The sequence below is a fragment of the Zonotrichia leucophrys genome, chromosome 7 (genome assembly GCF_028769735.1).
Source record: "Zonotrichia leucophrys gambelii isolate GWCS_2022_RI chromosome 7, RI_Zleu_2.0, whole genome shotgun sequence".
NCBI lineage: Eukaryota > Metazoa > Chordata > Aves > Passeriformes > Passerellidae > Zonotrichia > Zonotrichia leucophrys.
Window position 1 is genome coordinate 35349528 of NC_088177.1, and position 26080 is coordinate 35375607.

Genomic DNA, 26080 nt, shown 5'->3' on the forward strand with positions numbered 1-26080 from the left:
GGCAAGTAAATGAGTTAGGGATTTTCCACACATCATTCATACAAATCTTCCATTGCTTCATCTGCTGACAGTCAGACAGGTAGCAAATATCACAAAATGGCAAAGACTATTGCATTGGGAAAAAGAAGAAGGGATTTTGCTAAAGCTGTTTTCTACTGCAAAACTCCTAAATGGAAACTTATTTGGCATCTCTGTTGGAGCTGAATTGGCAGAGTAAGATGGAAAGCAGTCCTGTATCTCATTACTGCCTCTGCTATCACTAGCTGGAAACCTTGGAAAAACAGGACCCTTTGTGTTTAGATACAACTGTGCTGCTGCTGTACAGACTGTCTGGCTTTCTCCTTCCTCCTGAGTATGGATGACACCTGCAAAAAAGGCTCTTTGTCTTTTCAAAGCTTTACCTACTACTCCTTATTTTGTACCTGACATCTATGGGTGATATCACATGTATTTCCTAAGGAACAATTACAATGCCAGCAAGGTGGATAAAAAGCCACCACACATATATAATTAAGTGTTCTCAAACTAATTTCAGTTTAACTTGCTGTAGTAAGTATTTTCCTTAATTACTTAAATGCAGACAGATAACAGCGTTCTAAGACAACTAAAAATTGGTGCATAGGAAGAGCAATATTAAGAGCTACTCAATCTTCAGTGAAGCCCAAACAAGACCTGGATTTAAGGTGACCAGTAAGTGGCAGGAAGAAGCAAGATATGTAGGAAAAGCTCTGCTTTCATGTCAGGCTTCCCCAGAAATAAGGGATGGTGGAAAAGGAGACCAAAACTTGTGACCCACACTTGACTGGGTGAATTATTTCCAAATAGCTGCACAGATAAAAGAGACATACCAGCTACTTTACCAGCACAGGAAAGGTGTTCTTACACCTCACATAAGCCTCATCAGGGCAGTACAGTATTCTACAGACATATCCAGGCCAGTTCAAAGCTAAAATAGCAACAAGAACACGATAATCCACTGGACTAATTACCACTCTTGAGACCTAAGCTAATTTTTCCAGGTGTTTCTTTGCATAAGATGTATCAGCACAGAAAGCAAAACTGTGGGCTCCCAATATTGTACTTGCTTTTCTAGTTTAGGGAACACATTTTCCATGCAAGAGCAGCAGAAATCTAAATTTCATCATTACACTGTTTAAAGTCAGATGCTGAAAAAACAACTTGGTTTAGCAGACAGAACAATCAGCTAATAGGAAATGGAATAGCTGACACTATTTCTAGATAAATATATTTTAAATCTTTAGTTTTTCACTTTTTTTTCCTTTTTATTTGTAGTTTATTCAGTGCAAAGGATCTGTGTGCTTTTACAGAGCTGAGCACAATGGCATCATAAGCAGTCTTTTTTCAGTGCAACAAAAATGCTACATTTTTTGTGTCTAGGCTCTCACAGTAGGTTAGGGCTGTGTCTCATACTTAAAGATGTCTGGAAAATGGAATATTATATCCAGATTAACTCAAAAGAAAACAAAAGCTTAAGTCATTCATATAACACAAAGAATCATAGTCCCTTTGCACACCCAGTCATTTTAAGCTAACACTGGAAATTAGACCCTCATCATCCTCTTCTCTCATTAATAAACTGAGTGTTTTCTCTTAAAGTTACAGACACTCAAAGGGCACATTTGTTACAATTGTGCTGTATGTGCTCAGACAAAACTATCTCCAGTCAGATTGGCCTCTTTAGACACAGTGAGATCAAACAGCTCACAAAATCCTTTGATGGAAATTTAATTCTTTAAAAATATGCACAAGGTAATTGAAAACACATTTTATGATATTTCAGATTATAAACAGTAGATCTCTGGCTGGGTTGAACAAATAGCATTAAGCCTTTTTCTTCCTTCTGAAAAACCACAGTCCTTGGCAGCATAAGGCACTGATGTGTTTTCTGTACCAGCACAGGGAAGCCAGTGATTATAATGAAGAGCTTGTGTTAGAATGCAAATTGTACTCCAACAGAAGAAACTATCTGCAAACATCAGTTACTGTTCATCATTCAAAGCCATTTTGTGATATTAGCATGTTTTTCTAAGATCTAAGCACGAGGCCTGGGTTTATTACATACCCCATCCCTCCTTGCTCCCTTGTACAAGTCTTCAGGAAAAAGCAAAAATAAATATCCTTTGCTCACAATCTCCAGTCTTTCATCAATTCTACACATCCTAGAACAGTGTAAAAATTCCAAGTCCACTTTTACTCACTTGGTATTTAAACCCCCTTGACTTCACTAGTACTGTGAAATTATGATGAAACAGATTTTTTTCCAAGCTTTATAAAAAAAAGTTACAAAGGGAGACACTGCTTTATCCATAAGTACCACTTCCTCACACATGGAGGCCTGTTTGGCTCCATCACTAGTATTTTGTGCATTTGCTGTATGAACAAGGAAGCCCTGAGCAGCAAATGCCACAGGGCTGTTCAAAACTTCAGCACCTCATGCTGTCAGACCACTCTAACTTTGATTCTATTTTCTTCTGTCTTCATGGCAGCAAGTCAGAGCTGTTACATGTCTGTGTTAGGTGCCACAGAAACCACGTGTAAGAACATGACAACCAAGGTCTCTTTTTCTTCCTCTGAAGACAGGATGTTAATGGGGTGGAGTAAGTAAGAACCTCTCTGGTAAAACTGTTTTAGAAAACAGTACTTTTTTCAGAGCTAAAGTATTTCATTCAGGATAGTGTGAAGGAGGCAATTTTTAATCAAAGAAAAAAAGTGAAAAACCAGCCTTAACTTACCCCAAAGGCATGGGGACCCAGGAGTGCACAGGTGTTCAGTGTCTGTGGAAGACTGCTCCAGACTCTACTGGAATCACACACAGGCCACCTGTGTACCTCAGCCTTCATATGACTTCATGCATGGGAAGCATCTCAGTGCATTTAAAAGGTCTTTTAGTAGTAAGAGTCTGTGCCTCCCCTTCCTCCTCTCCTCAAGGGAAAAGAGGTGGGGAGAATCCAGAACTGTCTGGGGTTCCTTCTGTGGAACAGAAGGAGAATCCTCGTGCTCAACACACCTCAGGCTCAATTTCAAAAGTCCATGTTGCTCTTCATTACCTGTTACATTTCTGACAGACTGCATAACCCAGTCCCTATACTTTCTCCTCAAACTAAAAATTATACTCAGTCCTAAAAAGGAAACAACTATGATTTCTATTTCCACAGACTTTATGTTTCATCTCAACTTCTTCCAAGTCAGTGGACCTTGAGAAATACAGAAGATTTTCTCCTGAGCTGGAACAACACAGATCAAGGCAGGTTCAAAAAACAGACCAAGACTGATGTAGCCTTTCACCAGGGTAAAATATACCTTGCTTCAGCTTTCTCACTGGTAAAGTCACAAATTAGAAAGCAAAGACAAACATTTGGTGAAACAATGGTACTCACCCTCTCTGTCTCTGCTTCCCCTTCTGTCTCTTTATATTGACTGAAGCCTCTTCATTGTGTAGGGTTAAAGAGGAGTCCTTAAGGAAAACACCTCCCCCACCTCAGAAGTAGTTGATGTTTAAATATAGCTTCCTGGTTTGTCAGATTCACAAGAACACACACAATGTCAGAAAAATCTATGAATTTGAAATGTTAGGGTATCATCGACGCTTTAAACCCTTGCTCTTGTTTCCCCTGGGTCACTGAAAGAATGTGCTGCCCTTTATACAAAAGAAATAAGAAGTTAATGTGTGAAGTCTACAGGGCTCCCCTCTTCCATAAATCCCTTTTAAGGGATTCTTCATTGTAACTGAAGTTTTGAAAGGTGCAACAATCTAAAGCTGACAGTGCAATCTAATAATAAATCAATTTTTAAAGTAATGTGCTCAAACTGTGCAGGAGGAACTGCAGTGCCATGTGAAGAGAGGCATCTGTGCCTAGGTAAAGCCCAGCACACAGTGGTGAGACAAAGCTGAATGGGCTGCTTATTGTACTGCACCACACTCCCTGGGTGAAGTGAAAGTAGAGGAAAATGAAGTCTTTCCCTCTCACAACTAAAGCTAGAACAATGAAAATCACAGGGCAGCATTGACTTGTTAAACAGTTTCTGCTGGCTCTATTTTAAAACTCTAAAGGCTTTGAAGTGGAGTTGTAAACTCAATTGATTTCAAACAAAAGGCTAATGTAATCCACTTTCAGCACCAGTACCATGCTGGCAGTGAATACACCCCTCTCAGTAATAGAAATTACTTATTAGTGTTTAAAGCAATTCATTTCAATGTTTTTAAGCCACTTAAGAAGTTGGATAGGAATGCTCTTGGCTGAATTCAGCCACAGAGAAACAAAGCCAATATCTGGACTTGTTTTATTGGGGGACAGTGAGGCCTCCAGGAACACTAGCATTAATATCTGACACATGCATGTGTCCCTTCTGTCCCAAACTGCTTTCCAGGTATTGTAGTTTTACACATGACTTGTTACACCCAGCCCTGGAGTGCAGCCATCTCCAACATGGGATGCACAGATTTAGCTCTGCAAGACCAGCAGGATCTGATGGAGCAGTAGCAGACACTGCATCAGCTTATGGAGTTGGGCAGCTCTCAGATTCAGACACTGGAATATGGAAAATTTGGAAATACTGGCCACCCTTTGAAAAATTTATAACACAAGCCATGAAAATGTGGCAACAAGATCAGAAGTCTGCAAGAACAGCCAAATGGAAAAAGATCTAGGCAGGAACTGATTAGAACATGGGACAGACTGAAGGGAGTTATCAATTGTAGAAAGTCTAAGAAAAACAAGAACAAGTGGAACATAGAACAGGTCAAAAATTTTAAATGTTTCCAATAAGTTTCACAGCTTTTGGCCCCTTTATTTGGAAAGAATATGTGATACACCAGGGGAAAAGAATGACTCAAGGCAGAGTGTGAAACTAGGCAGATTTTAAAGTGATCTTGAGATAGTTTTACATGTGCACAAAGAAAGCTGCACTGCCTGGTTTCACTGTGGGTTTGAGTTTGTAACGAAAAGGTAGAATTTGTGTTAAGAGACCCCTTGGGTTGGAAAAACTTCTAGAACAGTCCAGAAGGCCAGTGCCTGGCAGTGGGCACCCAGGATAATGAACTCAGGAGTGATTCAAACCTCCTGGAGTAACTGGAGTCCTGTTGAAGGCCCACTGACTAGAGTTCATGCTGTCCAGCAGATTTATTCTGGGCTAGATCTGCTCTTTGATTTTCCAGGACTCTTGGAAAAAATCTACCATGCCATTAATGTCCAGACACATTTGGACAAGGAGAATCTGCTTTCAAGAAGCTTTTGTCAAAGGAGGGAGGACACAGCCTAAGAGGATTTTGCTATAACCAGTTATAAATATTTGAATTAACATTCCCACATTGTTGACAGTTTCCAATGTCTGTCTATCCTTGCTTCTGCAGATCGGACATGCATGTTAATCCAAGAGCTCTTCTTCATGGATAAAGTAACTATGCTGAATGCCTTGAAAAGCTTTACTACTTTCCTCTTCTACTTTCATATCACTTGACCTCATTCCAGACTTAAGAACTTTGCAACTATCAGTCTCTTCCTCAAATTAGGACACTGAAATCCTTTAACATAATGGCAATTCAAAAAATATCAATATCAATCTGTAATTAGAGGAATTAAGCCAGGTTTGATACAGAGAGAGAGAAAGAAGATTTTTAAATGCATGTTAGCCTCTCAGAATAGCTTATTTTAATAAACTTCATTTTATTAACTAATCAATAATTTTAAAATAATTTTATTATTTCATTAACTTCATTAATGGTTTGGTTTAATAAACTTAATGTAAATATCCTCCATGTTTTCTATCTCAGATGAGCACAAAGCCATTTCTAATGTGAACGTCAGTTACTCCTGAGTCAGGTTACACAGCAACAGCACTGTCCCTCTCAAATTAAACTTTTACTCCAAATGAGGTATAGAAATTATTCTTTACTTTTGTTAGTGACACAGGCACAAACCTAGCTCAAACTTCTCTTTACCAGGTATGCCCTCTCTCCAGCAGACCAATCCAGCAAGTAGACAAAACCCTTGTGCTTGCCAAGGACGCAAAGTAATTTAGTGAGCATGAGACCTCCCGCAGGCAAAAATGAAATGTTATGACAAAGGTCTCTTTTTCCTATTTTTTTACTCACTTCATACTTCCCATTGTTTGCTGCTGCTCATCACTAGCTAATGTTTGACTGAGCAGACTGGGGCTGCACAGATACTCAGGAGCCAATGTTTAGTTCACCCTGAGCTGTACTAGAGTGTCCAACACAGCACTACTCACCCTCATTACACACTCTTCTGTTTGTCCAGCTGCTGTGATGCACAATGAAACAGTTAATGCTCACCTTAAAGCTGTATCAGTGCCACTGGAATCAGCCATCCATTGAATGAATGAGAGGAATTCAGCACCTCAAGGCTTCTTGTTTCAGGCTGCCTGCCAACTCAGGTGGCTGCAGCAGTGGCTGCTCTCTTTCAAACATCTCTCCACAACTCCCAAAACTAGAAATTTACTCACAGAAAATAGAGTATAACTGTGGTATCTGTCCATTCCCAAAATTTTACCCAGTTCTTTTGGAGGGGAAGTCTGTCTCACTAGTTTAAAAGTCCTGTGTTTACCTACAGTTTTCCTCAGGACAGCATTTTAGAGCAAGACAGCCTTCTTAGGAGGACACAAACATTTTCTCTGCTCCCTAATGGCTTGCTTAGGGTTGCATACATTTACACCATATGTGAGCTGTATTTTAATGTGCATGGCCAGCGAGGAAAGCTGTCACCTCTCCACCCCCAGAGGAGTGTGAAAGCTGGACTATGACACAAACCACAAAAACAGGCAGTGGGCCAGATCCCAGAAAGCAAAGCAATTCTCATTCCTAAGTACTTGCTGGTTTCCTATTGACTGCAGTGGGAAACTTCCAAGTTCCCACTCCCAGTCTCTGGGACAGTAGCAAAAAAAAAAAACAACCAAACTTTCTGAGCACAGCACTGCAGAGGTTAACAAACCTGCATGGCCCTGCAGCTTCACCACACTGCCCCACACACCACTAATGGGACACTGCCATTGATCTGGAATTCCCTCCTGGCAGTTACAGATCTAAACAAGCAAACTCCAGAACAACCACATCTCAAAGGCATTTTGCCCATGTGAAATACAATTGTCTGTCACTAGTCAAGGGAACTTTACAGAACTAACAGCTTACAGTATCACTTCCTCCAAATTCACAAACATGAACCAGAGCACCATACTTCCATCCCTTCCGTGACAAAAGCAGGAAATTCCCCCCACCCATTATTCCAGGGGAGGAGGATTTAGAACCCAAAGTGGACAATCACAAATTTTAGCTGGAGAGAAGCATGGGTCCCAATGAGGGAAGCAACAGGTAAAGTACCTGGATAACAACAGTAAATAACTTCAATAAACAGAAATGGAAAAGGCTTCCAAGATGATTAAAGCAACAGTAAGTGAAACAGAAGTGAATGTATAGATGCTACAGAAGAGATAAAACAGAATTGGGATCAGCATCTCACAAAGAAATCATTCTGATTAAATTGATAAGCCACACCGAATGGATAACTGAAAACTTCCTGGATGAAGTTCTGGCAGACAGGGCTACTGAGAGCGTTAATATATGAAGAAAGAATAAATGATAGGATGTAGTTTGATCGTTAAGTGCAATGTTACCAAACTATCATTGTCTGTAAATGAAGTCAGACAGCCAGAGATGCTGGACAGCAAGCCACAAAAATGCCCCAATGTCTCATTCTTATGCATATCATATCTCTAGTGACCATCAGTAGCACTTGCCTTGGGAAAGAACACAAAGCCAGACAAAGCTTACAGCAATTCTTTCCCAAATACACCCTCCTGGCTTTTGGCAGTCAGCAGTTTATGGACTTAAGAAGTCAGACCATCACGTTTCATAGTCCCTGAGTTTAACCTCTATTAATTTAACCTCTTCCTGAACCCAGCTTTTGACCTTCTTGACATTTTATTGTAGTGAGTTCCACAATCGATTTCACATGCCTTGTATTTAAAGAAAAAAAATTAAAAAATATTTATATAAGGCGATTTTTTTGAAGCTTGTTGCCTGAGTTTTACTGAGTTCTCCCTTTATTCAAATGAAGCTATGTATGATTATCCCTTGTTTACTCTCTCCACATAATTTCTAGTTTTATGACACCCTTGGCCTCCAACCAAGATTTTTTTCTCAAACTGGAGAGTCCTGGTTTACCCTCTGGTCCTATGGCTGTCATTCCATACCTAGGGAGTTTCTGCACATCTCTGAATCCTCAGTTCTATCAAGCCTTTCTGAGTTATAGTCAGAGCTGCAGATACAAGTTATGAAAATACCAGAATAATTGTTTCTGATTTATTCTGAACTTTGTTATTTGGCCATCCCTGGAACTGACACTTTGATAGGGCTCTCCACAGCAATGCCAAACCCCCTTGCTCTATATAAGAATTTAAATTACATGTTTCATTAACATATTGCATGCAGGTTCTCAAATCCCTAGTTGTATTTATTACTACAATATTTTCTGATAATCTGTCTAGAATTGACCCAGACACAAATCTCAGCACCACATCTCAGCAATGCTAGACATGTAGGCGAACATTCATTCCCATTCCATAAAGTTTTTCAAGTAGAAAGTTGGTTTGGGAATAAAACATACCACGAACTAGTTTCATACACTCAGAGGTATTTGACATGGAGAGGAACAAAAAGCTTTTCTTGGGGCTTCTCAAGAAAAGCTGTGCATTCGATTCTCACTCTTAGCACTCTTGCTTCCCCCCTTTTCCAAGAGCATGATATATGGATATAAACCAGTAGCCTCAATGCTTCACACACACACCTCCCAAGTCAACAGAAAAGATGAAAACCAGCTGCATTCTAATTTGCCTCTGTTCTAAGTGATTCCCACATTTATCAATATTTCATCTAGCATTTTTTGGCACCAACATTTTCCATATTACTTAAAGGGGAGACTACAGACAGGAGGGGAGAACATAAATAAAAATCCTACACAAAGGAAAAGAAACCCTACTGCTGCCAGGTTTTACAGTGGGACACTTGCTTTGCAAGATCATTCACTGCCTTTTATGATTTTTCTCTCTTGCAATAGGAGTCCCAATAATTTTTTCATTTTGAATAACCAGAACAAGCAAAATTAATATAGATTCCTTTGGAAGTAGAAGAAAGCTTCTAATTTCCCAGTTCTTCAGTGTTAACTCAGAGAAATTGACTGGTTTTAATCTACTCATAAAAACAAAATATACTTCAAAGGGTGCTTGGAAAAGATTGTTTTTTGCTCACCCACTGAGAGCTTCCGGGTTCTGCACATGCAGCAGCAGGTTCCAAAAGAGCAGCTGGCTCAGGAAACTCCTAAGGTACCAAATCCACAGGTGGAATGCTGCTTGCCTGGATGGCAAGTGAGAGAAAAATACTTCTAGAGGCTCTTGGAGGGCAGCACCGTGGTTTTATCCCATGCAGCAAATGCACACAGGCACTCGCTCCATCGCACAGGCACGGGCTCTGCCGGCTCCCTGGTAACCAGCTCTCTGTTTTGTTGACCAGACTGTTGGAAATCATTAGGGAAAGAAAAGCATGACTTGGCAGTAATGCCCTGGACTCAGAATACAGGAGTTGTGCCACTATCAGTTTCTGTGAAAAGGGGTAACTACAGAGACCTTTGTTAAGGTACTTCATCTTTCCAGGACAGAGTTCCTGATTTTTTACTTATAAAAGGATGGGACCTTTTTGTTTCTAAGTGAAAACTCCTTAGTTCTGGAGCTGTGTCTGTTGTTAGTGTTATAAAGCAACAAAACCACATTTCTGATCTTCAGTCCTGAAGGACCTTGGATCCACACTTTAAGTATCAGCAGTTACCAATGACAACATTCACCTCCTCCTTCCTGTTCCCCTACCTCCTGTTCTCATATTCTTACCTTTCCCTTTTTAATTACTCCAGCATTCACCCAAGCACAGAGGGATCTGGATCATGACTGAAAATAAAATCACATTACATTCAAAAGTAACAGAATCTGGAGTTAGAATATCTTCCTGTCTTCCAAGATGCAACTTTTCAAAGGTCCCTCTCTAAATGGTGTCTTAATAATATATTCTAGGTTGAATTCCTGAAATTCTTTATTGAGAATAAGAGAGGTAAGACAATATCATTTCCACGAACAGAAAGATTGTTTGTCACATCAGGAAAAAAACCCCATATATGAAAATATGATCAAAATGTACCAATACTTGCTGAGATCCGGAACAGTGAAGAACTGGAATGGTAGAGACTGCTCCAGAAACTTTCCAATAAATGGCTGTCCACATTTATAAACTGGTAACTGGAGTTTTGAGCAACCTGGTCCTGTAGAAGGTGTCCCTGGCCCTGGCAGGGGGTTTGGAATGAGATGATTTTTAAGGGCCCATCTAACCCAAACCAATCTATGACTCAATGAACTGGTGAACAAAGTTCACCAGATATGCTGTAAAAGGTTGTTCCCTTACTCAGGGATGAGGACAAAAGAAGTAAACCAAAAAACAGGTAACATAATGGCTGAATCCCAGCAAATGTTAGCTGGAAAGGATCCCTACACATCCCTAACCCAAAATCTTGCTTGAAGAAGAACTTCCATTTTTGCCATTTACGGGCAACAAATTTCACAGCTGCACTACACTCATAAGCTTCAATTGGAACCACTCAAGCTCTTACCTGTGGACACTGCCCCTCATTTTTCAATGTGCCACTGCTGAGAAAAGCTTGGGTGTTCCATAGTTGTAGTTCCCCTTCAAGTACTGGCAGGCTGTGAACTGACTGACAGTTCAGTGGCAAAACTAAATATGAAATCTTTGTAAATCCATCACTAGAGTAGGATACACTTAGCAATGAAACCCGTTAGAAAAGGAAACAGTGAAACTGAAGAGTTAAATTTTCAGCTTCCTGCTAATTTACAGAATTTTAAATTAGATACAATAGCACAGAGTAAAATAATATCTTTCATTAAAAGCAGAGTTTAGTTAAAAGTGATATTTTCTTCCATGCTATTTGAAGAGAAGTAACTTTTGCCCTGGTGGCTGTGAATCGCAGCTCTCAATTCCTCCCAGGAAATAAACAAAGAAATTTCAATGTAAACTTTTTTCTCCCCTTTAATATAGGAGTGGAAAAGGAGAAGAATTTAATGAGTATTATCTGCTCTGTTGGCACTCAGAGGGGCTATGATTGAGACTAAAAACACCCCATGGAATATGTAAAAATGGATTTCATTACAAAACATAATTAGTTCCTGCAAAAATATCCATTTTTAATGAATTCTTTTCCAAGTTTAATGTCATCATCACAGTCTAAGTTATATATTCAAATCTATGCCATTACAGGACGTTTGTACTAGCCTGTTTCCTTAACCAAAACAAACACACAGGCAACTAGAATAGCATGTGTAAAGTTAGTGTGTTCATGCCAAGACACTGCACTTTCACTGTTATTTGCTTTTCTTCCCTCTGCTTCTGAGTACCTTTGGGATGTGTCTTCATAAAGGAGCTATTGAATCAACATACAGAAAGTCAGTATTTTGCAATATACATTCAAGTTACCTTAAAAGGTAAAATTTTGGGTCAACTAAAGGTAAAATTTTGGGTCAACTAACTGATTTTGGGGGAAAATTTAATACATTTACCTCACTAAAGCCAAAACTCCTCCCTAGGTAATTCTCCCTAACTCTTAAGGTCAAGAGTGCACAACATTCCCAATTCAATCTATTTGTGTTCTTGGATGAAAACAGGTTAATGACCAGATTCAGACTAGATGCAACTCCAATGACTGCATATGGTCTCAAACACTTTAAGAATTGTCATGGTAATGATAAGCATGAGCTGATCCATCCCAAGTATGAAGCTGCTCATGTGTGATTGAGATTTGTCTCAACCTGGCCATTCTCATAGAAATCAGCACTTCCATATTGCCTCAGTCTTTTATGCAATGAAGTCAAGCTGCTGAAGACCCACAAAAAGTTTTTTCTACCCTTTTCCCACATACATTTCTTTTACTAGGTTGTTTATTCAGCCCATACTAAAAAAGTTCAAGTCCATGAACTGCTGTAGTTTTAGTCAAAGATGGTGGGGTTTTTCAAGAAAATGTATCATGGTTTAGACAGACATGACTGGTATGCTTTTAATCTTAAAATCTGTTCTATACAGCTATAGCTTAAGGTGTTTGTGCTCATTTGCAGAGCATGCTTAATGAAGAAAAATCCACAGAATAGCAATTTTGAGAAGAACAATGGAAGGAAGAACTCAAACACCACAATATTTGTTACATGAAACAAATTTTTCTAACCATAGCTTGACCTTGCATTTCAAAGGGAAAAGCATCAATTAGGAAAACAAGTTGATGCTGATGCTTGGTGAATTTCCCAGTGGTACAGGGTGATCAGGACAGTGGGCAAGACAAAACATGAAATGCACCATGTTACCCTCACAAGGAGCTCACTTAGATTAGTGCACCTACTTATCAAATGAGAATAAACAAAGATGTAAAGGAACATGCAAACTTTAATCCCACACTGGTGTAAAGTGGTGTTTGCTCCAGTAGGCAAGTAGGGGTGGAGGTGTCTATTCCTTTTCTCTAAACACTTGAATGCAATTTTTAACAATTATGACAGTAAATTTACAAAAGTAAAAATATGTGTAGAGGACACGCGAAATGCAGCAATCAGAAGATGGAAGGAAGCAGTGGTCTGCCAAGTCAATAGTTTGTCTAAGCCTTGTTTTCCCCTTACCACCTTTACCCCAAATCTAACTAATAGGGAAAAACCTCAGACAATCAACAGGAGTATCCCCACTGGCAGATGGATGTCTTCTGTGGAGTTCATCTGCAATGGTATTCCTGTCCCTCTAGGCCTGTGTTTGAACATTGTCACTATGGAAACAGATCTCTGATGCCCTGCACCTTATCAGGCCTTCTCTATTTAAATTCTTCTCTTGTGTTTTTAACAAAGCCATTCACTGAACCTCAACTAATCCAAGATTCTGTTAGGGGTGAGGTTTTTGCTTGGTGGGGTTTTTTTTGCCTTCACTATCGTGTCTCTTCCAAAAGGTTCTCTCTCCCACTAATGCCATCTGACAGGCTTTATTTGACTCACACCTCTTCAGTTACTGGCTCAAAAATATTATGGCTGCATTTATTGCCAAACGGATTCTACTGTTTTTATTTCCCCCTCCTGCCCCCCAGGGTACATAGTTTTCAATGAAAATTCCACTCATTCAACAGCAACTTTCTCATTTTGGTTTTAGCTGTTTAGAATCTGCCTGCATCTCCATCAGATGCGCCTGTGAGTTCTCTCTAGAGCATTCCTAGGTTAGAGGTATAAAGGGTTACAGCTCAGTAATACCAACAGCTTATCAATTCCAGATGCATACGGAATCCAAAATCCTGTGTTTACAAATTCCAAATATTAGAATACTTTTGGGGAACAGAGAACAGGAGGGGAGCTGGGAAGTGTCAATGTTACATTATGCAAATGAAAGAAGGCAAATCTGGGTTTGACCTCACTGCATCCAAATCTGGTGCACAGGCAAGAACCAGAGCAATTCTTCTGCAAACCAGCAAATGTTAATCCTGCAAGTGCCCCTGCAGTAGTAAATGAAATTCAGGCTATAGCTCTCCACCTAAATAGACAGGAGACAAGTATTATTTACCTTTTGAGTTTTTAATATGGCCCATAAGTGTAATTTAAAGTCAGGCTCCAAGAGACATTTTAAGGGGATTTTCTGATACTTTCTAGTGTGAGGAGAGATGGAGTTTTATCAGTTTGCACGAAACTTCAGTGCAGAGATGAATGGGAGTCATAAAACAATTTTATTTTATTCTTTTATTACCCTAGGTATTCTGGGTTAGCTGAGGAAGCAGAAGATACAGCAACACAGTAGCCTAAGACACGCTGTGGCTCTCACAGCTCCCAAGGGGACTGGTACAAACATAGAGGCAATTGCCTCTAACTGTGGGAAATGAGCTTCAAAGCCTCCTTATGGCTTCCACTGGGACAAAGCACCTGTGTGTGTGATAAGGCTTTACTAGAAGGTGAAACTGGAAGAAAGGACACACCTCAAACAATCCCCATTATAAATTTAACTGAATTATTTCTAGGCTTTAATTGAGCAAGCTCTCTGGTGGAAGCACAGAACAATTCACAGGCCATATCCACTGGACCCCAGTTAATATTTCAAATGGAAATAACTTTTAGGAAAACTCATAGAAAACTGTAGTTGCTTTCATATGTTGATTTCTGCAGATGAGTATTTATATTCTTTATTTCCTTCATAATATAGCACCTAACAGCTTTTGAGAGGTGTAAAAAATGACAAATCACAGTAATGAACTTTCAGTAATATTTTGTACAGCTAATTTTGTGGTACTGAGAAAAAGGTGTGAGGTACAGCCAAGGAGAGGACTAAACACACTGCTGATTTTCAGGAACTTAAAAGTTGAGATATAAAGTGAGGAACTAGGAAGAATTGTGCTAATTTAACTTTTTGGCACAGCTCTCTGTCCACTGGGTAAAATCAGGGCATTTCCAGGGACCATGGGCATAACATCATCAGTGCTCCCACCTTCTCCTGCACAGACAGCAGAGAAGCACAGTGAGAAGTCAGAGGTGCTTCTGGAGAGCAACAGTTCCACACCAAAAGCTGCATCTTTCCAACCTAACTGGGTAAACTTCCATGTGTATATAATCCCCAGGTTCATTCTGTTTCTCATGGTAAACATCCCTCTTTTGAGTTTGAGCCCCACTCTTGCTAGCCACTGTTAACTGAGATCAAACCACCAAAACCAAACAGAAAAATGCTAAAATAATTCTGAGTACTGAGAGGATACAATAACCAGAGGCATAACAGTCATAGGTGCACAATGAACAGTGAACATTCTCAGGTGAGAAACCAGAAGAACACTTCCGATACAGCAGAGAGCAGAATCCCTCTAAATAAGGAACCCAAACTTCACCTAACTGTCAGACTGTGAAAAAGGTTGTAAGGCACAGCCACTGTAAATAAGGCTGGACAGGCCCACCTGGGGGTCATTCACTGCAAGGATAGTGCCGGAGTTGGATCACATTATCCTCTCATTATTTCGTGCAGCTCTCTCTGAAACTACTGAAAGTTGTGCTTACATTTCTGAGGGCAGATCTGGGCAATTTGCCTTTAGCCTCACACCACTGAATACACTTCCTTTTCTCCCTCCCTGCCCACAACTCTAAGAATTACACTGGGAACATAAATCTCAATTTCAGATTTCCTTGGTTTAGATGGACCAAGCCAAGCCATTTCCTGCCCCTCTCAAACATCTATAGCAATGAGCCCAATTTATTTTCCTATGGAAGAAGCTACCAATGACACTGATATCTATTTTTCTGTCCACATTAATTCCATTTTTTAATCCAAACTAGAGCAAGACTTGTGTTGCTTCTGTCTTTTTCAGGCTACTGTGGGTCTTTGAAAGACAATTTAAGTGGTGGAATGAACACTGGTTTTCCTCAAAAGCTTTCCCAAAGAAAGCTGTACTGATCCTTCCACTAGAAACTGATCACCAGGCAGTTGCCATTAATTATGGCATGGAAGCATTTGGCCAGATATACACAAGACACAAATCATACATTAGGGATTGAGCTGGTTTAGATCTATGGCAGAAGGAGTTGGCTTTCTCATGTTGTGTCTTGTATGCATCATTTAAAACTCCTATGGTGTTTTTGCTGATCTGGCTGTAAAAAGAAGCAATGTAGAACTCAGGAGTGAAGCTGATGAAGGACAGGTCACAAACTGAATTTAAATGAAGTAGAAAAATGTAATTAGCCAAAAGCATGAGCCTCTCCTTGCTACTCTGCACTCTACCCGCCTAGAGGTAGGGTGCAGAAGCCCATCTCTAAAAAGAAACCACTGCTTCACAGTCTAGGAGAAAAAAATATTTGCTGATTAAGAGAAAGAACAGAGTTTGCAGCATTGTTGATGTCAGCAGTAGTAGAATCAGCTGCAAGTCCTTCTAGAATGAGGAGGCATACTGCAATAGGAACCACATTGTCTCTAAAAAAATCTCAGAGAACATTACGAGCAAGTTGTCTCCAACATCTCAGATTTATAGCATGGCCTGGCTCAGAATCACTGCAATTTCAGAGCTTCCTCACAGCAAAAACTGTTATTAAGGCCTGAAACTGGCCCAGACTTTTACAGCAGTTTATTATCTTCCTCTCTTCCAGCCCAGGAAGTTCAACAGCACAACATTCTCCCTAAGCTGAATGTCAAAGTCTGTGCATTAACAGTTTAGAGCTACAGCATCCACCTCCATAAAGCACTTTCTGTGCAAACCACTGGGGGCAAGCGTGGTCTCAAAGCCATCAAAACACATCTCATCCCACCTTAATCTCTTCTGACTTTAAAAGAGATCAACAGGTAAGAAAGAAGAAAATTATGTCCTGGCACGTTCACAGGCAGTATCAGGCATTTATGTGTGTGAAACAGGAATGTAATGAAGGTGGAAGGAAAAAGTTCAGGGAAATTTCTATGTAAGCTGTGATGCACAAAACAAATGGACAATACTGCTGGCACAGGCAACAGCTTTTCCAGACAGTTGAACTGGTTTTAAAATGAGTTAGAAGCGGTGAAACAGCACAGCTTGCAAATCCCACCAAAAAAATAAGAAAATTTTCAGTTTATTGAATCTGTCTCTTTTCCCTTCAGGGAACTGAAACATTTTTCTAGGTCTGAGAGGACTCAAATCCAAAGGCAGATTTACTGTGACACTCCAAGTCTCCCAGCTGATTCTTCTGCCCAACAAGTCTGCACTTTATATACTGATGTATGGAAGAAATCCACATGTAAGAAAAAGGAATTAAAGGTTAATCTTTGCTTTAACAATAAAAATAAGAAGCTACTTCACGTTTCAGTCTCATGGGTTAAATGGAACCAGCTGTACATGTGGCCATCATGCACACACAACACTGTCACTAAAAAAAAGCAATTTCTTTGTGGGTCAGAAAAGTGGGTTGGACACTACACTGCTGTCACAAAAGGGCAGTTCATTCAGTCTGACCCACTGGATATTGTCAGTAATTCAATTTAACTCTTTCTCATCTATATTGAGCCTGATCAGTGCTGCCTGGTTGAAGCAAAAATACAGGAAGAAAATTCTAAGCAGTGGTGTTTCAGGAATTTTTAACAGCTGCTGCCTGCTTTATTGCTTGAACTCAATTCTCTGAATTAAATCCTGTGAAATCCAGTATTTGCCCCAAGAAACACGGCTGGGATTATCCCAGAGATTTCACATGCACAGGATACATGCAGCTTCAAAAGACAGCTCCCTGCTGACTGAAGGAGGAGCAGGTATTACAGGGCTCTTAAGTCTCTGCAAGCAATATAGATATCATATCCTTTTCCTGTATTACTCTATAGACTCCAATAAATCTACAGAATTCAGCTTACCACAAGGCTACTGGTTTTCAGACCAACTGACCCAATGACTGGTATTTATTTGCTGAGACAAGCTCCATTAAAATAAAAAGTAAAATATCCACACTCTTCCTCCTCATCACCACAAAGATGACATCTTGTTGCCAATCTGCCTGCCAGGAAGCCATCTGGAAATAATATCAATACCACAATCTATAGGCATCCCTCCAATGCATTAATCAGGTCATTAGAGTTCAATAGTGACAGCATCTTTAGGAACTGGAAAGGATAAAGCTGTGGTAATAAGGCACAGTGAAGATGGATCCCCAGGGCCTAGTTAGATCTTCCCCTCCTTTTTTCTTTAAAAAGCACACAGCCTTAGCATTTTGTTCCCCAGTGTTTGGTTTAAATTTACCACTCTGGAGAACTTCGAAGCTCGAGCAAGGCCTCTCAGTTTGACGCACAAGCACATAATGGAAAATGTCTTCCACCTCACTCCTGTCCTTAAAAGGACATTGAAAAAGTCTGGAGAGAATTAAATGGGGCATGACAATGATTTGGAGACTGGGGAAAATAGATTAAAAAATATAAATATATACATATATGCATATTATAGCCAAAACCCATACAAAGTTCAGTTTGAGAGGGTTATAAGCTTTCTTATCACTCAGAGCAGTACCTTCAGAGGAAAACCAGCAGTACCAGATGCTAAAGTTATCTCAGACACATACCAAAACCCAGGGGCTGGAAACTGAAGCTGCAGAAGTCTAAAGCTGAAAATGGTTTTCTTCTACAGTATGAGGAAAGGAAACAACTCAGGAGGAAAAAATAGTAATACAAAAAAAAAAAAAAAAAAGGTGTTACATGAGATTCTGGTCTCCTATCTTTCTCAAATGAGAAAAAACTCCACATGACTTTCTGAGATATCTGTTTTTCTGAGATATCTGTTTTAACAACACCATTGAATATGGTACAAGGGGAATGAAATGACACACACTTTTGAAAAGCAGCAGAGTAAAAGCAGAAGTACAGTAAATCCTGAGATTAAACAAACAAACATATCACAAGTACTCAGGTTTATCAGTTCAGTACAGCTCCCCATTAGAAAAATTATATACATATCTATCAATCTGTAGATATATCACTGCACTAGAATTAAGCAGCTGTTCATCATCTTGGACAAAACTCTTCAGAGGCAGTGACAAGGCCTTGCTCAGTGTTTGCACAGCAAGCTGGCATAACACAGCTCCCAGTTAATTGCTGTACTATGTAACTCCAGCATACAAAAGGGAGCAGTCAATCCTTGTTCTGAGTTAAAGTTAACCAGAGCTGTTCAAAATATTAATACCAGATTCTGATTCTGTACCTCAACTCAGTCATCTAGAAGGGGCAAGGTACAGGATTTTCCATGTAATAAGTTTGAAGGGTTATTTTTTTCAGGCTACCAACTCCCAAAAGTAGCTTGTAGTAGCTTCATGTCTACTTTATAAGCACCTAAAAGGCTTCTTGATCAACAGACTAGAACATGTATGGATAATAAGTTGTCATAGTAAATGTAAAAACAGTTTCAGAAGTTGAATCTCTCATTTTGGAAGAAATTATTATTTTGGCTTGCCACTTAATTAAGCACATATTTTTGAGCTAATTAATCCAGTTGAACTAATAGAACTAATATTAAATTTCAAGTAGAGGGGAAAAATAATTGCACATTAGAGACTCACAGTGAATTAGGCTAAAAAATTCACCCCCAAAAAATTCTCCAGTGAGCTCCAGAAATTCTGCATGTCAAGCATGCAGTTTAAAGCTAAGAGTTTAAATATTTGATAATACCTAAACACTCTCATGGGTACATTTGCATTTGTAAGTGACTATTTTGGTTTTGGGGTTTTTTCCGGTACATTAAGCTAAATCGAGGCTAAGCCTGCATTAAAGATAATTAAGACAACTTTGCATTCAGACATAAAAACAGAAGATTCATCTTTCTTACCTTTTTTCAGGCTTTAGAGAAGTCCTTTCAAACTCCTTTCTCTCTGATACTCCTTTGTAAAGCGTTTTCAAACCTAGTGATGAAAGTATTATGGACTATGACCATAGCATTCATGAAACATTCGAGTAGAGATCCTGCAAAGAATCCAAATTAAGGAATGTATTGTACAGTTCAAAAATTAATTGAAAGCAATGAATTATTATGCTGTTGAGATTACTGATACTTAAATATTAGACAAGTGAAGTCTGGCTGCAGTAGTAATATAAAGCTACCAATCCAACTGCAAAGTAGAAGATGTTCTCTAGATAACAATGAAAATCCTCCTGAAGCCTGGCAGTGAGAACAATGCCACAGCTAAAGCCCTCCACAGAAGTCAAGGACCACAAAAGATCCTGACAGCCACAGAAATTTCACTTGATAAGAAATCACTCAAGAGAATGGGTTAGCCTGATACAGGACTGTAAGCAGTTGTCTGTATCATGAAGATCAGCTCCTCTCCATGACAAGCAACTGCTTCATATAACATCATTTCCCTTGCACGTGTCACAGTGAAGTGATGAGGCACAGGTTCTCACCACAGATGTTATTTCGGTCAGCTTTGATGAAGAAATTGCTCTGGACAATTTCACTTTCATTTTTTAGCAGTAACTATAGAAATATAGAACTCTGCTTCATTATTTAGCTCATCATAGGATGGGGAACTCCTGCAATTCATCAGTAAAGTCATCACCCAGAGACAGCATATACACTTCCAACAGCTTTCTGGTCCTGGAAGAAAAGTAGCAGGCTGGAATCGAAGAGTTTCAACAACAAAGCACAGACACATAGCTAGATCTGAAGCAAGATTGGTCCAGAACTCACAGGTTAAGTAAAGGCTCAAACAGACGAACTCTGCAAATTTAGGTGTATCCACTTACAGAATGTGAGACATTCTGCAATTAGCAGGGGACAGGGTGTGCCACAGTGGTAAAAAAAAATAAAATTAAAAAACCACAAAGGCTTTAATCCTGTGGTCAGGGCAAAAAGAAGACAGTACCTATATTTATTCACCCACCTAGGTATTGTTGATTAATATTAGTTTCAACTAGCCAAGCACTATTATTCAGCAATAATTTGTTTGCATATTCTGTTTCAATGCTGGATTGCATCTGTACAAGAAGTTCTTCAAAGTGCATCTGTAGAGAGTAAACACCTGTACTCCTCCTTCAAATACATACACATGTTTTATGGAATAAGGACAATCCTCCAGTAATTGCACAGGAACAAATATAAACACACTTGAGCTCTTGTAAACATGTCCACAGAGACTTCTCATATAACCACTGAGTGTTCTCCTTCAGGTTTTCTTTCATGTCTGCAAAACTGGAAAAGCAGGGCTCTCTTCCTGTTGGATGTTTCAAGTGCATAGGTTTTGAATTTTATATATAATTTAGCTCAGGGTTTCAGAAATGCAAAGTTTTCATTACCACTGCACATCCTGGATGCATGCAAAAGACAATAACATATCCAGCTCCATTAGCACCAGACAGTTTCATACAAAGCTTGTGCCCTTCAGTTTTGGTAGATGGCTTCCACAGAGTAGTACAGTATTAATAGGTGCTATACACTAAGAACACTAAGAATAAGGATGTTTAGAAATACTCAGTATTGGCCCCTGTGCAAAAGAAAGGGATGATATAATATCATTTTTCTAGATCCATATACAGCTCTCCAGTGGAAAACAAAACTTCTAAGTTTCATCCAAACCAGAGAAAGCTATAAAGGCTACTTGTTAAGTAACACAAAAAACAGCTCTGATTTAAGGGTCATCAAACAAAACCTATGTACAGTTATTTAATTTTAAGAAATAGAATCATGTAAGGATGTGGAAAAAAAAAAAAGAGGACACTCAAAAGGAGCAGTTCAAAAAGCAGGAAGACTCAGGGAGAGTTAGGAGAGTATTGCAGGGCATAGGTCAGCTCACAGAAAATGGATTGCTTAAGTAAAGACAGGGGAGCCCATAAAACATGGCAAGTAAAATGTAAGCAGGAAATTAAAAGGGCTAAAAGACAATCCAAAAACTGCCTGCAAACAAAGATGACTGTGCTAGTAAACAGCTCTTGAAATACATCAAGGACAGGAAACTAGCTAGGAAAAGCAGTCCAGCTGCTGGATGATAAAGGTGTATAAAGCACAGATAGGGATGATACAGTTGTAGCAGAAGAGCTCAGGGAATTCTTTACATCAGCCTTTACTGATGAAATCTTTGGGGAGATTTACACATCCAGTGCACTCTCTGTTGCAAATCTGGTAGAGGAACCAGAGCAATCTGAAGTAAAATCAGGAAATACCAGACTGAACAAGGAAGCTAGATGTTAATAAAGCACTGAGACAAAACAATTTTCACACAAGTTCTGAAGAAACTCAAATATGAATTTACAGACCACTAGCCAAGGTATGCAAGCCAGAGCTACAGAGAGGATCTGTGCCTGAGAATCACAAATCTTGCCTGCATAACTTCCAGCTGCAGAAAGGGCTGTGTAGGGAACCTGGAAACCACAATCTGACAAGTCTGAATTCATTGAAGTAGGAGAGTGAACATTAGAAAGAGTAATGCTTCACAGGCTTTTTAAATGGAGAAGAATCAGCAATGTAATTCCTGGGATCAGTGCTGGAACTGGTGTTATTCAGCATGTTCATCAATAACAAAATTAAATGATTGAGGAAAATGTTGGCAGATGGGCTTTAGTGTAGTAATTCCTCAAGGCAGTATCAATTCTAAACATTCCTACTTGGAAGCCAGAGCCATCCTTGACAGTTCTCTGAAGCCCTTGCTTCAGTGTTCAACAGGAGTCAAAAAAAGCCAGCAACATCACTGGAATCCTCAGATAAAGAGTAAGGCAGGACATTTCTCCTCACAGCCTGTGCGCTCCCACAACTTTAGTACTGTGATCTGTTCTCCTCAGACTAAGGAGGACATTCCCAAGCTGTCAAAAAGGGCAACCAGATGGAAATGGAGACACTAAAAAGGCTGGGAGTCCCCAGCTCAGAAAGAAGGCATATGTAGTGGATATGACCAGGTATAACAAAAAACCCATGAGCTACTAAATGCACAACAGTTGTTTGCCCAACCCTACAAAACCAGAACAAGGCAGTACTCACTGCAACCAACTCATTTAAATAGAAAGGACATTTTATCCAGCTGGTTACAAGCTTCTGGAACTTGTTGTCACGCAAGACTCTGAAGGCAAAGGATGTTCATGGGTTCAAAAAGGGATTAAACAAACTCCAGTCAACAGGTCCATAAATAGACACCTAAACGACTAAACAGGTACATATCCTCTAATATCCTTAACAGAAGAGCTGTGGAAACTGGAGATGTGTGGAGAGAAATGGATCTCAAGAAACAGCTGTTGCAGGTTCTCCTGTTAACTTGTCAGACACAGCACTGGGCTAACTGGAGCACTGAGGCAGTTCTAAAGTTACTCATTTTTTAGGTCAATTTAGTGTTCCCACACATCACACTGCTTCCTGAGGATAAGCAAGGATCCCAACAAAAGAGCAAGGTGATAGAAAGCAAACATATTCATTCCCCCTCATGACAGGGGCGAGAATGGGACAGAGACAGATACAACCAGCAAAGAAAAGGAAATGAAACAATTTAGACCAGTTACAAGTGCCAGAACTTCTCTTATAACACCCTTTGCCTAAAAACACCTTTAACATCTGTACACACAGTACAGTAAGTAATTATTTTACCTACCTAATTTAATTTTTAATTCATCAAAGTTTTATTTTAGAAGCATTATTTAAATTAATACCATCTTTGAAGACAGTAAGTTATTTATAGGTCTAAAAATGCAATCAGCAAGGCTGAATTTCCTGTCTTGTAAATGAAATATTAGCTTGGAAAAGAGGAAAAAAAAACTCATAAGAAATGCAATTACAGCAAGTTTGTTTTCAAGACAATAAATCCTTTGTTTTGATGTGCAATTTATTTCATTATCTTGTTACTCGTACAGTTTTTAAAAATATTTTTGTTTGGCCCTATAGGAAAAAACATTATGCTACACAGATAAACTAACAAAGTTTGACAAAGTTCTCTTGTTCCTGTCTGTGACACAATCTGTCTCAAAACATTACAATAGTAAGAAAACCAGCTAGAAAGGAACTAGCACTGGAAAGCTCACCACAGAAATCATGACAGGCATGAACAGACATGAAACATCATGCATTTTTCTTCTCTGCAATTTGGTGAGTAGGCTTGTTACTACAGTCCCCTACTCCAATATCAATAGCCACACATTACTAATACAATGGACCTGTATTATAGGTGTATGTGCATATAATAAACCCACAGGATCCTGCAGTGCTTATGAACTGATGAGCAAGTTCAAAGGTCACCTCAGTTGTCCAGCAAAGTACAATATAATACAAAATCAATGGAATAACAATTACTAAAACTTATTTACACATATATGTTTGCTTTCACCCTCTGATACAAAGCAAAATGTGGTACAGCATTTTCAGTCAGAGGATCCTACATTAATTTTAAGGTCAATAGCTCACATGGAGAATGTAATAAGGCCCACACTATTTTACCTAGAGAATTATCTGACCACGTCCGACTGTCCTTGCTGGTGAAGTGTCTGCAAGTCCTTATTTTTGTAACCTCATTTTCTGCTGTCACTGTGGTCCAGTCAGGAAGTTAGCCCCCACTTCTGCCCAGGCTAACCAGGGCCACATCAACACCCACAGCTATAGCTTGGAAATACCTTGGAAAAGGAATATAACTGAGCTCTGTATCAAGGAAGAACTAAATAAATTGAATGGGAACTCAACATTTTATTGTCATCTGAGGTGAACTCGATAAAGGCACAATTTCAGGTAAAGTGAAGGAGCAATGTTTCTGCTGACTGAGTTTAGAAGCATTTTAAGAAAACACACATGAAACTGACTTTTACTCTGCACAAGATGGGATTATTTGATCAATAAGTACCCCAGTGCCTAAATTCAGGTAGACTTTAGCCTAAAACTTGAGCAAAATTCCCCAAGCAAAGCCTTGATCCCACAGGCCGGGGCCGAGGTAAAATGGCGGGAAGTGCTTTAAAGGCGGCATGGCGGGAGGTGAGGCCTGCACAGCCGCGCTCCTGCCCCCTCACCGTGAGGGGATTCCCTCCTGGATACCCTCTGCCATCCCACAGACACACCTTTAGGCACATCCCTGAGCAGGGCTGAGGGAGGGAATGCAAATCCTGCCCCTCCCTTGGGAATGCTGCACCTCGAGACTTCCCAAACCCACGGCCTCTTCCATTCAAATGTGCTCACTCTACTCACAAGCACAGGCACTTTCACAGCAACATGAAAAACTGCTGTGCTGCAAAGGAACAGGAAAATGAGTAGGAAGAAGAAAGGGAAATGTAGGAGAAAATAAAACAAACCTTCTTTCACCACTCCCCTGTCTGTGAGAAAGAGGCAGCCAGAATGCACAGACTCACAAGCCAAGATCTCTTCTGTAAAAACCTGCAGGATACATGCTCAGATATTTGCCTGCCTCTTTATATAGAGTTCAGTTAGCACTAAATGCCTCCAGCTGGTTTCAAGTTACAGCCAGGGGAAGTAGTACCATAAAATTCCTCATAGCCACCCAAACCATTACTCTTGTATTTTTTTTTCATGTGGGGTCATCACACCCCCTCTGGAAAGCTTAGAGGTATGATACCACTGCAGGCCTCTTCAGAGAGAGCCTGACAATGGTGTATTATGAGGCTTGTTGTAACATCCTTTCAAAATTCTTAAGGTCCAGTGGTTTAGAGAAGAGGGTCTTTTGTGTCTGCTGTCAGTTCCAGGAAGCTCCTGTCACTGGCATGGAGACTGCATATGGAAAAGAGCTGCTAAATAGACCAGTTAAAAGAATATGGGCCCAGTCTTGCTCCCACGTCACTGAAAGCCATGAATGCTGCAACTCTGTTGAGGTCAGAGGAACTGCACTGCTGTGATGCTGGGGGTGAGACACCAGCTGTTGTTTCCAAGCCAGGGCTCCCTCTGCGAGGCTCTCTCAGGCCCTGCCCATGGTACACCCCCGAGGCCACCAGGACCACAATGTCAGCTCTGAAACAGCAGCAGCCTGTGCCACACAGCCTAACCCACAACAGCTCTGCTGTAAACTCACACTGCACACAACAGAAGAGGTTTCTCACCTCCAAAACCAGGCTGGACTTAAACTAGTGATGAGTCAGTAACGCTTTCAGACATGAAGTACTGACTTAATATCTTCTTCACCAAAGGAAAGGAAAGTTTTTAATCCTAAAATATCTGAGGTAAATAGCCTAAATAAAGCGGCCCATATTTGACAAATTTCTCTTTCCTGTGTATTTTAAACACAGCTTGCTTATTGCTTTGGTTTGTAACTTTCCTTTTGATGCAATCAACAGTGTAAGAACATACAGTGTATGTCTGACCTGGACTTTGTGAGTGATTCTTACAGAACATGCCCACATACTTTACTCTTTTCCCCAGTCAGACTTAATCTTTGTCCAGGAGAGATGGTCAGTATTTTGGTCCTGAGGGTATTTTTTTTAAAAATTTTTTAAAGTACCATTGGTTCCAATTGCATGACATAAAACGTGTGAATGAAAAAGCCCTTTACTTCAGTATTTAACAAACTGCATGCATTATTATAAAGCATTAATGGAATTATTATATATGTCTTC

General features: G+C 39.8%; 1 protein-coding gene across 4 annotated transcripts in view; it reads right to left on the reverse strand.

Annotated features, from left to right (window-relative positions):
* Positions 1-26080, reverse strand: part of MYLK (myosin light chain kinase) — a 196111-nt gene that overhangs the window by 164283 nt on the left and 5748 nt on the right. Inside the window, exon 2 of one of the 4 annotated variants that reach the window (XM_064719109.1) lies at positions 19389-19461. The exons of 1 other annotated variant lie outside the window; for it this stretch is intronic. Coding sequence is in view for 1 of the 3 variants with exons in the window: in XM_064719108.1 (XP_064575178.1) it covers positions 9281-9308 (28 nt within the window). In the remaining 2 variants the exon portion in view is untranslated. Of the gene's footprint in view, positions 1-9280; positions 9440-19388; positions 19511-26080 lie in introns of those variants that run through there. 2 more of the 4 variants (XM_064719110.1, XM_064719108.1) reach the window with 2 other exon arrangements.